This window comes from Sebastes fasciatus, chromosome 14 (assembly GCF_043250625.1).
Source record: "Sebastes fasciatus isolate fSebFas1 chromosome 14, fSebFas1.pri, whole genome shotgun sequence".
Taxonomy (NCBI): domain Eukaryota; kingdom Metazoa; phylum Chordata; class Actinopteri; order Perciformes; family Sebastidae; genus Sebastes; species Sebastes fasciatus.
The window spans coordinates 5,749,513-5,765,412 of record NC_133808.1 but is presented as its reverse complement, the minus strand read 5'-3'; the positions used below and the strand labels follow the sequence as shown (position 1 = coordinate 5,765,412).

General features: G+C 42.8%; 1 protein-coding gene across 4 annotated transcripts in view; it reads left to right on the top strand.

Moving 5' to 3' along the window:
• Positions 1-15,686, top strand: part of LOC141782187 (contactin-associated protein-like 5) — a 64,061-nt gene extending 48,375 nt beyond the window's left edge. For 3 of the 4 annotated variants that reach the window (XM_074658251.1, XM_074658254.1, XM_074658252.1), the window contains 11 exons: positions 673-829; positions 3,099-3,226; positions 4,665-4,835; positions 6,605-6,820; positions 7,360-7,596; positions 8,916-9,143; positions 9,510-9,643; positions 11,615-11,702; positions 12,513-12,716; positions 14,485-14,559; positions 15,425-15,647. In XM_074658251.1, coding sequence (XP_074514352.1) covers positions 673-829; positions 3,099-3,226; positions 4,665-4,835; positions 6,605-6,820; positions 7,360-7,596; positions 8,916-9,143; positions 9,510-9,643; positions 11,615-11,702; positions 12,513-12,716; positions 14,485-14,559; positions 15,425-15,642 — 1,856 coding nt within the window. In that variant the 3' untranslated portion in view covers positions 15,643-15,647. Of the gene's footprint in view, positions 1-672; positions 830-3,098; positions 3,227-4,664; positions 4,836-6,604; positions 6,821-7,359; positions 7,597-8,915; positions 9,144-9,509; positions 9,644-11,614; positions 11,703-12,512; positions 12,717-14,484; positions 14,560-15,424 lie in introns of all 4 variants that reach the window. The other variant, XM_074658250.1, reaches the window with a different exon arrangement.
• The last annotated feature ends 214 nt before the right edge of the window (positions 15,687-15,900 follow it).

Sequence of the window (15,900 nt, the reverse complement as noted above, 5' to 3'; positions counted from 1 at the left end):
ACAAAGTTAATTGATAGGATGATTATTCACAGGTCTGTACTTTTCTGGTAAGATGTACGGCAACACCAGAGGCTTACTGCGGTCAAGCCAACCGCCATTTCGATTTTGATGTGTTTCTATTCATGCAGTTACGGTACCGGAGCCTGCCGGTGTTTTTTATTTTTCAGCGGAACTTTTTTCTGTGCCAGTGTTTCCTTTTTCAATGTCAAATTTGATTTTCGATACCAAAAATGACTGTCACTGTTCTACCTCCATACAGGCTCCTGCAACAAACCTCTTGTTCCACAAGAAACACTGTGCACACATCACAGCGCAGACAGTCCGCAATTATATGACTCAAATGTAGCAAAACAATTTCATGTGATATTATACACATTATATTATATACATTATACAGTACATTTAAATATTACTGGGGCCACTACAGAAAATTGAAGATGAACATTTAATATCTAGGACTTCACATTATAGACATCACCACTGACTATTCCTGTTACAATTTGGCCACAATTTAGCACATTGACGATACACGGTCCAGCCATATACTGGTTTTCCACCTAGTCTTGTATAGATATGCCCCACAGTCATTTTCAGGTCTTTGCTGCATGTGCTCTGGTGTTATTACAGTGAATCCAGGACCTACTTCTCCGACTGTGTGATGTTTGTTTGCAGACGGCCGCCCGTTGTCCTGGTGGTTGGACCAGGGAGGAGAGCGGCGTAGCTACTGGGGAGGCTTCCTGTCTGGAGTCCAGCAGTGCTCCTGCAGCCTGAAGGAGAACTGCATCGACATGAACTACTTCTGCAACTGTGACGCCGACACAGACACATGGTACATAAAACAAAGACAATATACACAACAGTAACGAACGTTACGATATTATAACCCTAATTTTATAAGCACAGGTGGAGCCCTCTACTGGACTCTATGGGTAATACCTTCCTCCAATCACAAGCATGCATTTGCCGCTGAGATTTGCATAAACGTAGTAAGCCAATCAGGATGTGCCTACCGAATATATGCATTACCACAGTATCCCATGCCCTCTTCAGCTATCGGCGCAGGAGCAGCAGGTCCTCCTTGGTAGAGGGCTCCACCTGTGCTTATAGAACTAGGGTTACAATATCGTAACCTTTGTTTTAACTCACATAAGACCGATGGATGTACGCCCTGCCGTGACACCACATCGACCTAACCATACAAATCCAAACAGCTAAGGATTATTAGCCCACCTAATTCTTTCTAATGTAGGCTGCCGCAGCGGAGAAGTAGGGGGCCCTAGCCAACCCAGATAGTATGCGACTGATTTGGGTAAAGTCATGACCTAATCCTGCAGAGGTCAAAAACAGAGTAGACACCCTGCACTCCACATTCCCCAAGTCATCAAGGATCACAGGAACATGTAGATGCCTTATGCACAGAGGGGGGTCAGGTGCAAGAAAACTGACAGACACACCTCACCCTTTTCACCAGTTCTGTATCGTTCCAGCGAGCACAGACCCTGAAAAGGAGCCCGACATGTCCGAGAGATAAAACCGCATGAACGGACAAGGCATAGACCATGACACCACCATACATACAGTATGTCCTCGACCCACACCCCACTGACAAGGCCGCTGACACCACTACGCTGCGTGTAGCTTAGTGTTACCTATGCCTCCTCTAAAGAAAGATAACTCTAACGTTAGTTGACTTTGTAGCAGTCATCATCCTAATGTTAGGATATTGAGTTGCGGCCACAAACAGCAATGACAGCTCTCCGAGGCTTTGCTTCTTTCCTTTGTGTTATTGTTGGACCAAGGATTATTCTTTTCTTACTCTGCCGTGGCTGTTGCATTTTTGTTTATTGCATGGATGTATTAAGAGAACTGGATACAGCGTTGGAGGCCCCGTTCAGTTCTATGAAAGTTGCTCAGTGGCACATGAAGCAAAAATGGTTTGACTGCCGAGTATAGAATTACCCAGATCTTCTGCATCTGTGGGGCCCCATGAGCAAGCGAACTAACATTTCCTCCTTCGCTATTAGTGCATTTTACAACGTTTAGGACCTAATGATTTAAATAAGGGCTATTTAATCGTTCATACTGCGAAGTTGATTTACCTAAAAACAAAATCGCTTTACAGACGTCTCTTTCCCAATGTAAGTCTATGGGGAAAACTCTTTTTGTGCCCAATGGCATCATGTGATGGACCCGGAAGTTGTAATTCCACTGTTTGGCCGCTATGTCTCTAAAGCCCGGCACTCTTCCTGGGGGCTTAGTGTGTTGTGGTCATCTTCCTTATTGTTCTTTTTATGTCTTACGGTGTCTGGCAAACAATGAAGTGACACACTACGGCCACCCACTGTGTCTTTGCTTTCCCTCAGAACCTTTGTTTACACCTTGCTTTGGGAACACAGATATGACAGTACTCTCAGTACATCTGTAAAATGGTCATACCTGACCACTTTAGGAAAATATGCATGAGTGTGGTACATTATTCTTATTGCTCAGAATTATGAAAAAACAACGCACATTTTATATATTTAAAAATGTTTAAATATATGTACAGTATACTGCAGTATATTTTATGTATTGTGTACATATATGTGTGCATAATTATATCAACAATTTCTGCAACGTTTCAGGCCAAATAACTACCAGGAAATACCCTTTGAGGTTCTAGAAGGCTTTCAATGTGAAGCATCTGTAAAGGAAGTGTTGAATTTAGGCCAACTAAACATTACCTGTGTGCTACTCCGGGTGGGAGCCCTTTGAGATTAAACACTCAGAATCACATTAGAGAATATTTTAACCTGTTTCCACCGTTTGCTTTCAAATGATTAATTACAGTTCATAAATTACTGAAAGTAGGATCAAACGAGTCATGATTTCAAGCAGTTTTGGTGTATTACACTCTGAAACTCTTTGAATACTGTATATTAATCTTCTACCTCAGCCAGTCCTCTCTCAGATATTACATTAGGGAACTTAATTTGCATTTTTCCACAGGCGCTTGTCTGCATTGTGATGTATCACTCTGTTCTCATGTGTTTACTCTGCAGAGGATTACATTCCTTTATCTGGGCTCTGAGACGGCACTCTGTTATTTTCTGTCACAGGGCTAATGACACGGGAGTCCTCTCCTACAAAGACCACCTGCCGGTGAGCCACATCGTGATCGGAGACACCGACAGAACAGGCTCGGAGGCTGTCTACCAAATTGGCCCTCTGCGTTGTTATGGAGACAGTAGGTGATCGTGTAGAAGCTCCAGTTTGGGCAAAGAGTATAGAAGCAAAGAGGCGAAACTCTGAGGATTTTTTTTGACAATGGCCGCTAGATGGCGCTGCGGTAGCGCTGCCGCCATTTTGGACTGAAAACACCAATAAGTCCATAGCCATGGATGTATAAAGAGACGTATGTAAATCAGAGAGTCATTTTAATTATTATCTGTGATGCCATTGGGCCCAAAAATACTTTTCCTCATAGACTTACATGGGGAAAGAGGCGTCTGTAACTCAGCCAATAATTTTTTTTTAGGTGAATCAACTTCCCAGTATGAACACTTAATTAGCCTTCATTTTAATCATTATGTCCTAAAAGTTGGAAAATTCAATAATAGACAAATCCAGAGTTATTTTCCCTCGGCATAATGAACGTGCATCAGAACCACGGGACTGCACCACCCTGCACGCTCATATGACACATCCCGTTCTGCCAGCTTCCTGCTAGCTGTCTGCGGCTGTAATAATGGATATATTGGCTGTAATTCATCACTTTCATTATCTTGTAATACACCCATGGGCTGTATGCTGTTAGCCTGTACCGTGGTGGATGTATTAACGTCTCTGTTCCCAAACAACCGGCTATCGGCCAGTAGCTAGTAGTGCTAGAAGCATGACATCAACAGAATTTAATGTAGCTGTAGTCTATTTACTAACACGCAGGGCAAAAGCACCGGACACAACCTCTTATACATCCATGGTCTGTGGTCTATTTTGGAGTTCCTTGACATGAAAAAGATTGAGATTGCTCTCAAAATCTGTGTGCTGGATTTTACTAACTTCTATTTATGTCCATCACTCACTTTATGCTCCTCTGGGAAGCAGTTTAAAAAAGGAAAGGGAAAAAGTTTAATAAGTAAGTTAGTAAGTAAGTAAGTAAGTAAATAGTTATAATAGTATGCATATTTATAATATTTTTTTATTGTTGAACGCTGGCCATTTCGGTAGAGACATTAAAATTATGGCAACAAAATAGAAATAATTTTGTTTTACTTATGTACGGCACTTTGTAGCCGGACGTTTTACCCACATCCGGTAGTCACTTTCAGTCCAAAATGGCGGAAGCGTAGCTTTGCTCCTGGAAGCTGACGCTGCAATTGAACGAACAATTGACTTTAATTTCTTAGCGATATACGTTCTTTGGTTTGGGCTTATGGCTGCAGATGGAGGCTTTGATTCTCAGGCTAGGAGCACAGGACTGTCAGGATATAGTGACAGTTTGAGCAAATATGACAAAAAGCTATTTTTATTAAAGTTACCAACTGTAGCTTTAAGTCATGTCTGCTGCAAGACGTTCTCATCCCACCTCGTCACATACTGTGTTTGTTGATGATTTTGCCTTGCTGTCAGCCTCCTGCTATGAAGCCTGCTCCTGTACTCTTCTTCTTTGATTTGTCTTTCAGTGTCCATCTGGAACGCAGCGTCCTTCTACCAGGAGTCCTCCTCCCTCCCCTTCTCCACCCTGCACGCTGAGCTCACCTCTGACATCTCCTTCTACTTCAAGACTAGCGCTCCCTCTGGAGTCTTTCTGGAGAACCTGGGCCATGGAGACTTCATCCGAGTGGAACTCAGCTGTGAGTGAATGCTTAACAGACACCCTCCAATAAGAGGAATAAAACTGATATGAAACAGGACAGAGGAGAGCGTGAGGCATGTGAACAGTAATCAGCAGCACCACACAAAAACCTCTTTTGCTTTCACAGAATGGATTCTGAATCGAATCGTGAGATAACCAAAGAGTCCAAACTCTACCTCTGCATATAAAGCAGTCCAGTGCAACGCCACCACTAACAATGTCCTCAGTACATGTAATTGAATGTAATTAAATGTAATTGAATTAACTCACCTGTGACGGTGTCAAAAACAATGATTATAGGCATCAAAAAAGTAGACTTTACGGCAGCAACCGCTGCAACGTTCCATTTCAAGTGGTGAAAGCAGCGGTCTGTACCAGCTAAACATGGGAAGCTGTTAGCTCAATGTTTTGTACACTGATCTTTTAAACCTTTATTTAACCAGGCAAGGCAATTAAAGTGGCAGTATGCAGTATGTTTTTGGCATCATTGGGCAAAACTTCCATAATAACCTTTCAGCATATTGTAATTCAAGTGTTCTGATAGATAACTAGACTTCTGCTCCTCCTCATGGCTCTGTTTTCAGGCTTTAGAAAATCTAGCCCGTGACGGGAGACTTTGACCAATCACAGGTCATTTCATTGAGAGAGCGTTCCTATTGGCTGTGCTCCGGTCATGTGACTGATAGTTTGGCGTTCCTTCAAGAGAATTCACAATGGCTACCGCGACACAAACTTTCTCATTTTACAGCTAAACCGAGAAATAGGCATTACAGTAACATAATATTGATTCATATTTGATCAGCGCTGCCTAGTTTGACCGTTTGATCGGAGTTCGGACTTCGTTTGACAGCCAGCTCTCATAGACAGCAGATGGACAGCAGACCTCAGATCAGCTCTGACTGCTTGTTTTCCTCCGGTCTGTGAAATCTTGCAGATGCCGTTAGGAGCACCGGAGGACACAGACGCACATGATTATTTCCAGGTTACCTGTTTCATGTACTGTCACGATATAGTGTTTTATAAAAATAACTTTTTTTAATCATATTTGCTCCATTCTCGCCTACTTCAGCTTTAAGAACAAATTCCTATTTACAAAAGGTAAAGCCTCTTGAGGATCTTTGATAGTTCGAAGTTCAGCAAATCCATGTATTTTGCCAACCCGGGTGTCAGAACAGTGCTACCAAATCATTTTTTAACATTAACACACTCTAGTTGTCACTGCTTGCAGTATAGAGCCTGGCTGACATTAAGGAGAGCATCAGCGACCGTAGGAGCTGAGGTGGACAAAACAGAGATCCATTAAATTATGCCTGGACGCCAATTCTTAGGAGACAACCTGAATATATAGGAAACATATACTGTAGGTGTGTGTGTTCTTTGCTAGAATGATGTGTTGTCAAAATATGCGAATGCAACATTTTGTATTTATATGACACGGATCATCCACACCTATACCTTGAATCATATAGGTAGGATTTTAGTTGTAGTTGCTGCTGTATGACCTTTTACGTGTCATTAATAGAGCTGTAGGAAGGAGAGCTGACTTTTCCACAGGGTGTTTGGAGCCTTAATTCTTCACCACAGATTCCTGCAGCAACAGCCGCTTGGTGAAATATTGAAAAGCTGTCAGCCGAGCCCCCTCATAAATCCATACAGGTCATCAAGCCCAGCGGCATTATATCACTGATATAGTAGAACATAAAGAAACAAGCACAAAATTCAATCTGACCCTGCTGCTGCTGTGTGTGTGTTTATGCGACTTCCCAGCACCTTCAGCGGTGACCTTCTCCTTTGACGTGGGAAACGGTCCAGTAGTCCTGGCTGTGAAGTCCCACCTCCCCCTGAACGACAGACAGTGGCACTACGTGAGGGCGGAACGGAACGTAAAGGAGGTGTCGTTGCAGGTCGACCAGCTTCTTCGCTCTCTGAAGGCTCCAGCTGACGGGCATCGCCGCTTACGCCTCAACGGCCAGCTGTTTGTAGGTACGACAGCTTGTGACCAGAGAACAGAGGGATTTCAGATAAAATGAGATTAGTCAGTGATGTGACACACACACACACCAAAAAACAAAAAATCTACTGCTAATACAGGTGTGTATTACGGGAAGAAATGTGATTACTGACCTGCTGCATGTCTATGGGGATGTACAGTAACCAGCTACTACAGCGCATGCTACTACGCGTTTGCGTTCTTCCATTAGCCTGCCTGTGTAACCTGGTTTCCCTGAGTAACCTGCATATAAACATACTGAATGTTAAACTCTATTAAACTAACACAAAAAGAATCACATAAGTTAATTTTCACTTCCTGTAAATTAAATTAAAGCGGTGTGGAATGACTACATTATGATACAGAAGTTTAACCTGATCCACATTAGTCCATAACGGACTTTTAATGAGGCGAGTGCTTCCAGAAATGGTCTGTGGAATGAAAAGCAGTAGGCTAAATCCTCCTCATCCTTGATAAAAGCCGTGGTAGAATCTGTGCCGTGCAGTAAACGGTGTGTGATGGTTGTTCCCAGGAGGAACAGCGTCCCAGCAGAGAGGCTTCCTGGGCTGCATCAGGACTCTGACCGTCAACGGTGTGACCTATGACCTGGAGGAGAGGGCCAAGATGGTGACGGGGGTGAGCTCCGGTTGTCCCGGTTACTGCAGCGGCTCCAGCCTCTGCCATAACAGAGGGAGGTGTATCGAGAAGAGCGGCGGCTACACCTGCGACTGTTCGCAGTCAGCCTACGGAGGACCCACCTGTAAAGAAGGTGCAGTGCTCTCTCTTCAAAAATTACCAACAAAACTGCATTGTTTTCTGATGTATCACAAATACTTTTGTAATGATAGTCTGCATATGGAGCAGGTCGGGGTGATGGATGTGTCAAACAAACTTTCATCCAGGAGACTAATTAATAATAGTTAATTTAGATTATACAATGCAAACAATCACCTTCAAATAAAATCCACAGCTCTAATCTTGAAGAACATGCTGTTACCTACACGTCAAATGTGTAAGACCAAAATATGAGCACAGAACAGTGTTTGTTCAGATGGATGTTGACTCTGCTCTGACCCTGAAGGAATGAAGGCATCACTGATTGACTACTGCATGTTGTTTCTGTTGGGCAGCCCCGCCCGAAGGTTCAGCTGCACACAACTTCTCTGAAAAATGACAGCAGGAGACCACCAGGATCAATGTGGTCTCACAAGTACCAGGCAGTTTGTACTAAGGTCCTTGGTTAATGATGCAACGGTGACCGTTGTAGAAGTGGCCTGTAGCCTTGTTTTAGTGCTCTGCTGTGGAGTGGCGCAAAAAAAATCACATTAGGGGCATCGAAACTATTAGAATACGGCTGCCAAGACGTGTAATCAGAGCAGCGCTGTACTGTGACAGAAATAAAGAGGGAACGCTGTGACATGAAGTTAGATGCCAAAATAAATCATGTAAAAGCGAAGTGGCCCATGAAGGGAGAAGGTGAATAGTAGGACATGACAGTCACAGAGATGGATGATAGAATAAAGGAGGTGATGTTACAGTGTCGGGTGCCTCAGAGGATGTTCCACCTGACACTATCCTAACAACTACTGAACTAAATTGCCATGCCGAAACATGCCAATACAATCTTGGCGGTCATGGTACTATAAGATACGATAATACGATAATACTTTATTGTCAGACAGGTCTGAAATTAGTTTTGCATCACAGCAGCTCCATTTGCAACATCACAGAAAGGACCTTTCCTTTAGTACTATGATTAGGCCAAAATGTCCACTACACAAGAAATGTCCCAATCTAATGGCTAGTCAAATACATAGTATAAAATCTAGTAGTCATAAAATCTGATTCCAATCCTTTACATTTTAGTGACCCTATGACCTTTCCTCTTGCGCAAAGTGCACTTTTTTTTCTAAGAACAGGCACATCATCAGTATGTTGTACGTTCTGTCAAACTCAACTCTTATTGCCGAGTGTAATACACACTTCAACCTCTAAGGGAGGCTAGCTGGACTTTAGAGTGTCACTGTGATGATGAATAATGAGCTATGTTTGTCTATAATTTATCTCCTGTCCCGTTTGTGTGCACAGAGGTGTCGATGTCCTTCGACAGAAAGTCCTCGGTGACCTTTACCTTCCAGGAGCCCTTCTCGGTGATGCAGAACAGAAGCTTGCAGGCCTCCGGTGTTTCCAGAGAAAGCAGCAGCAGGGCCAGAGAGCACGTGGCCTTCAGCTTCATTACCTCCCAGAGCCCCGCCATGCTGCTGACTGTCAGCACCTTTGGCCAGCAGTACATTTCTATCATCCTGGCTCACAACGGTACACAACACATCTGACATTTCACAGTACACTAAACACGAGCAAACAGCATGCATGAACACAATACTGCCATACATAAGAAATGAAGAAAGATTTAGCACCTTTAACATTATTGTATTTCAAACATATAGCCCATATGCATTCATTCAGCAGCACTGAGGGTGAACATTTTTTCTTTGTTGAGGTATTAAAAAGCATTGAATTTAATTTCAAAAACTGTGCAGCAACCCTGTGTCAGGTGGCGGTTGGATAGCAACATTTACCAGCACAGACTTAAACCATCCAGAGCATTCATATATGGATTTCCAAGGTCTGTTTCATGGCCAGCTGCATCTTCTCATGCTGTTTGTGTGGTTTTGAGTGTAGGAAGTCTGCAGATCTGGTATCACCTGCAGACACACAGGAACCCAGACGTGTTCAGTCCCGTAATCAGCAGCCTGGCAGATGGACGACTCCACCGAATCAGAATCCACCGCGAGGGCAAATACCTCTATGTGCAGGTGAGCGATGGAAGTCATTCATGTGGCTAGGCTGTGAGCTCTTCACTTTGCTATTAACTGTGCACATATTCTACTACAGAACCTAACCACAAGATAGTTGACACAGATATTGTAACAGAAACACAAAAATGTTGGCAATGAAATATGCAATTAAGTATGATAAGAATGTTTACTCCGAGGTTACAGCTGAAGTCCCTATTGAGGTCACAGAATAGGGTGAGAGCCATTGGTGCATTTGACATGCATGACTTTGCATCCATGAAGCCCCCTGTACTGGTTTGCCTGCTCCTGAAGGAACAGAGCTACATTGAGCAGGTCAAACCTATTTCCACTTGTACAATCCCATGGACTTTAGATGCCTGCAGATGTTGTACCATCCACATTATTCAGTGACATCAGTATCTAATAGGCTAATTAAATCCGGTAGAGCCATGATGCCTCTATCTTCTCAAATAGCGATGATTGATAACCACCACAACCTTTTCTTAACCTTTAATTATGAGCTCTTTTCTCATAATTACGAAACTTGAGTATTTCAACAACAACATCAACACATCAAAATCGAGGGAGGCACCAACGAAAATAGACACGTCAGTTCTCCTCTCAGTTAGCTAAGTTATCTCGTCCTCTGGCACAAATAACGCACCATACTCATACCACATTGATTTGAAAAACCACCCTCCCCAGCGCTACACTTACATCACATGTGTGTAACATCTGTGTCTCCATTGTGAGTCTATATCGATTTTTGGCGTGCATTCAGAGGTTTGGTCAGTTCTCAGGTGTCTTCAGTAGGCGCTCGGCTAGTGAGGCGTTTTATGTCAGTGTGCTGAAACGTTTCACGCCTCATACACTGATACGCCACACTAGACACGACGCGCGTGTTAGGTGTAGAGTCACACGTTGCTCGATAGTGCTGCGCTCCTGACCGCTGTAGCTTCACTCAACACCACACCTGCTTATACACCTAACTAGATTATCTATGTTAGGTGAGTGCAAGTTAAGCAGGCAGGTACGCCTTTGAGTGTATGAGTGTGCATGATTTTGGGTTATTCTTCACCCTTTATAGTGACAATCATGGCCTTTAACACAGGGATCTCCCCATCTTGACACACTGCCTGACAGTTTGGCAATCCTGATATTTTTCCTCATTGTTGTCTGTCAAACTGTGTTGAATAATTAATCTAAACCACAAGTTTGATGATTATTTTGCAACAGTGTGGGGCTTGTTGTAGAAAATTTAACGAGCATATAATTGCATAATTGTGCATACTTGTCAATCAAAAGAATTTGAGTAAAGCAATTTATGATTAGCACCTTTGTCATGAAAAAATAACAACACAATTTAAAGTAAAATTACAACAATAATTTAGATTACATAACTGCTTGCACAATAAAAAAATAAAAATAAAAAAAGACATACAATGCTAATATATTTGTAGTATGTTTAATGTTTAAAATTTATATTTAAGTAATCTGTGACAACACATTATCACAAAACATGAACATCAAACAAGTGTCGTATCAGTGAGCCAAACCCCTACAGGAGCAATGTGATTGTGAGATGTCAGACTAATTAATTAAATGAATAAATACAATTTCCATTTAATCTGCAGTGAAGTCAGCAGAGACGTCATCTATAAATGTTACCACCACAGGCATTTCAGACTTGGCAGATCAACAAGAAAAAACACCACAGGGATTTAGAGAGCTCACAAAAACGATGGTCCTTTTGGCGAGCGTATAAAAAAAAAGTAAAGATCTCTTTGGTTCTATGCATCACAAATCTCCAGTTCAGCACTGATTCTCCAATCTGCATCTGAGTTAGCAAGTGCAGAAGTGGAACGTCTGAAGCACTTAAAAGCTAATTAAGGGCTGATGTGGCTGTGGTTTGTATCTCAATGTGCTGCTGCTGCTGTCTTCAGATCTCTTGTAACAAGCTTTTTCTTTGATTACTGTCCACTCCCCCAGATCGACCAGGACGTCCACAGAAAGTACACGCTGTCATCTGATGCAGACCTGATCCTAATCAGATCTTTGACATTGGGCAAAGTCATCAGTAAGTCATCTCATCATGTTATAAGCTTTCCCTGAGAAAAGGTTGAGTCAACAGAATGTGTCATTTCCTGCAACCATTTCCTCTCCGTTCTTCACTCGGTACTCCGAGATCACTGCACTCCAAATAAGTAGACGACACCATGTACATGAAAAGCCTTTTTGCGTGAGCCCACTTCAGCCGTGCCTTGACATGCCAAGCCATTTTTGACTGTCACACAGTGTAACCATGCAGCTCACTGTTGCTGTTTCTGTTTGTACTATTCCTCCCTGTGATATTTAAAACGTATCTGCTGACCAAGTAGTGCAAATAAACCTTTTGTTTTGTTCCACTTCGGCTGGGTTTCAATACTAGTCCCCGGACGAGGTTCGGTATCAATACCTCTCCCAAAGGCGTAGATAACTTTTTTAGATGGCTGATCAATATGCTCATTTGTGTGTGTATGCATGAGCGTACCCAGGATTTGCACTGTATCTGGCAGTGAGGTTAGCAGTGCTTTGTTAGCGATGCTGCTGTCCGATAACATCGGCCTACACTGCAAAATATGCACATTTCCGGCGCTATTTTGTCAGTGGATCAGTTTAAAATATTGCAGGGAGGAATAGTATAAGCAGACACAGTGAGCTGTCAGATGAAGAGCTGTCACACATGCAACACTGTATCATGGTACCATTTACCGTGTCATCCTGTCTGACAGAAAATCAAACAATGTAAGATGTAATCTGTTGGTCACAGCTTGGCTCTGCATTGTACTATATTATCTTTCCTATATCCTATCCATCTATCCATCTATCCATCTATCCATCTATCCAGGCAGAGACAACTTCCAAGAAGAGGTAGTTCAAGCAGGTTTGAAGGGTTTCATTGGCTGCCTCTCCTCAGTCCAGTTCAACCATGTGGCTCCTCTGAAAGCAGCGCTGCTGAATCGAGGGAGCTCATTGGTCACCATCCGGGGTCCACTGGTCCAGTCAAATTGTGGAGCACTGGCAGACTCCATCACATCCAACAATCTGCGAGGTAACACCCACGCTGTCAGTCAAACGCAGCTAGACTCAGCCAATCAAAAACTAAATATAAGATTACTTGTGGCATTAGTGTGCACCCGAATTTCTGTTTAAGATCTCTAGGGACGCATTGTAATAATCTATATGTAGGCTGGCAAGATCTTACGAAGTGCTTAATATAAAAGGAAGGTTTTGATCTACATCTTATAATATTTTAACTTGCTTTGGTTTAATTTGTTATGTCAACAACTTTCTATTATTGGCAAAGCATAACACATGGTAAATGGTAAATGGACTTGGACTTATATAGCGCTTTTCTAGTCTTCCGACCACTCAAAGCGCTTTACACTACATGTCAGTATTCACCCACTCACACACACATTCATACACTGATGGCAGAGGTTACTAAGGTGCCAACTTTGCCCATCAGGATTTAATCTAAATACTCATTCACACACCGATGGCTATGCCTCCGGGAGCAATTTAGGGTTAAGTGTCTTGCTCAAGGACACATCGACATGTGACCCGGAGCAGCCGGGGATCGAACCACCGACCTTCCGATTGGTGGACAACCTGCTCTACCCTCTGAGCCACAGCCGCCCACATCAATTCAAATACATGTTAATTTGTATTAAATGTCACTTATTCACAGCTGCATGTGTTTTAGTGTGCCAGGGTCCAACATCTCAGGAGTGTAGATAATTGTAAAACCCAGGGAGGAGGCCATAAAACCTCCTTTGTTTCTTCTCTTGTTTCTCCAATTCTGCTTGAAAGACCCTACCCGTACACAATTTGCAGTTCTTTTCAGACGATTTGTTAAATATAGCATATTAATTTATGTACGTTTTAATGGCAGAATTAGTTTTATTCTGATTCTGATCATAATGTCTTACTGGTGTCTAAACCACTTCTCTGAGTCTTTTGGGAGAGACCAGACATCAGGACCTTTGACCCGTACTTCAATGAACAAATCCGTACTTCAATGAACAAACTTGACTAGTCAGAGTGCTCTTGTTGTGTTCCAAGAATTAAGGAATTATTTCATTGTTATTTTCATCTTTCGGTATTCTTTTGTCACGCTACAGTCTAGTTCATCAGTTCAGTTTATAAGGTTTTCAGTTCAATACAGCTCAGTCCGTTCAACAAAATACGTCACTTCGGGATTTACCGGTCACCAGTGGTGCAACTCAGTTCAACATTTAATAGAAATACCAGTTTACCGAGTCCAGGTCAGTCGTTAGTCACATGAGTCATTAGTCAGTTAAGTTAATGTCAACCACGACTGTTTCCTAACTCTAACTAAGTGGTTTTGTTGCCTCAACCTAACTTCCTGTGAAAACACAAGTTTATTTTGAAGACACTGTTCATATAACAAGCTAATACATGTCCAAAACTGATGCTAGAGGGAAACCTAGAGCGTCATAGTTTGAAGCTTAGGCCCACTAACCAAGTGTCGATATTTGAGGAGTTGGGAGTGTGAATGTGTTGATTCATCCCCGAACAAAGGAGCAAAACTAAAATCTATCGTTCATTCTTTAATCTGCCTCCACATTAATTTGTCTGCATGATGCTGCACAGCTTTGAGACATTTATACTTGTTCGATATCTGTGTCATCGTTAGCCTACATTTCGGGAATAATTCAGGAATGATATCACACTGAACAGACAACTTTCTGCTGTTCCTCATTCTTTTACACTGTTGTGGAGCTAACAGAATGAAAACAGCACTGTATATTTGCTCATATACAAAGTTAATTCATTTCTCACTTCTGTTTCGACAGATCAAGCTGGAACAACAAAGAAAGATAAGGAGCAGCGTGGCGGTGATACCCAAAATGATGTGGCTGTAATAGCAGGTCTGTTTTCCTTTTATGCTCATTTATTTGGTTTTTGAATATTTGTCCCAACAGTTATTTTTTGTCAATCTCTCCAATCTGCCTCCATCTTAATAATTACTTCTGGTCTGTTACCATTTCTGGCAATTTTTAGCTCAAGCTTATTTACACTGTGGGCTCTATTTTGGTGCTGGCACGGAACACAGCGTAACATCTGCCATCTGACATTTTCATATGGTGCACGTCGGTTTCCTCGACCGCGTCGCCGTCGGTTCAGTATCTTGGTGACTCGTTGTGTAACCCAGTGGGAGAGGCGTGGTATAGGGTGTGTCGATGTTAAACCAGCAGCGTCTTGCATAAGTCTGCTCAGAGAAGGTCGACAGCTAAGCGCACTTGTTTTCCATAATATTTTGGTCACTTAATTTGGTAAAGGGGCTGCACGGTGGTGCAAGGTGGTGTCGCCTCACAGCAAGAGGGTCGCATGTTTGAATCCAGTTTGTGTTCTGTGTGGAGTTTGCATGTTCTCCCCTCGTTAGTGTGTTAGCGTGGGTTTTCTCCGGGTTCTCCAGTTTCCTCCCACAGTCCAAAGACATGCAGGTTCATTGTTGACTCTAAATTGTGAGTCTAAATGTGAGCGTGAATGGTTGTCTGTCTCCATGTGTCAACCCTGTGATAGTCTGGCGACCTGTCTAGGGTGTACCCCGCCTTCACCCAATGTCAGCTGGGATCGGCTCCAGCCGTGACCCTGAATCGGATAAATAATGGATTGTTTGGAAGTTGGTTTAACTGAAACAAATATGCTATATTTGATCTGGAACCCACACAGAGTATTTGTACTTGTAACTGGACTGGCACCTGCTAATGTGTGTGTCCTCTCTGTCCTCAGGTGTTGTGACAGCGGTGGTGTTCATCACAGCCTGCATCCTAGCCGGTGTGACTCGCCTCCTGTACCGGCGGCGGGCCCAGAGGAGCAACAACAGCATGAAGGAAAAGGAGCACCGCCATAGTCTGGAGAGGACAGAGGACAGGACAGAGGACAGGACAGAAGACAGGACAGAGCTGCACCTTCACAACAGGGACAACATGAAGGAGTACTACATCTGACTACATGAAGGAGTACTACATCTGACTACATGAAGGAGTACTACATCTGGCTACATTAAAGAAAACTACATCTGACTACATGATGGAGTACTACATCTGACTACATGGAGTACTACATCTGGTTACATTAAAGAGTACTACATCTGATTTTACGAAAGAGTACTACATCCGACTACATGGACTACTACATCTGACTACATGAAGGAGTACTACTACATCTGACTACATGAAAGAGTTTGACATGTGACTAGAAGGAGT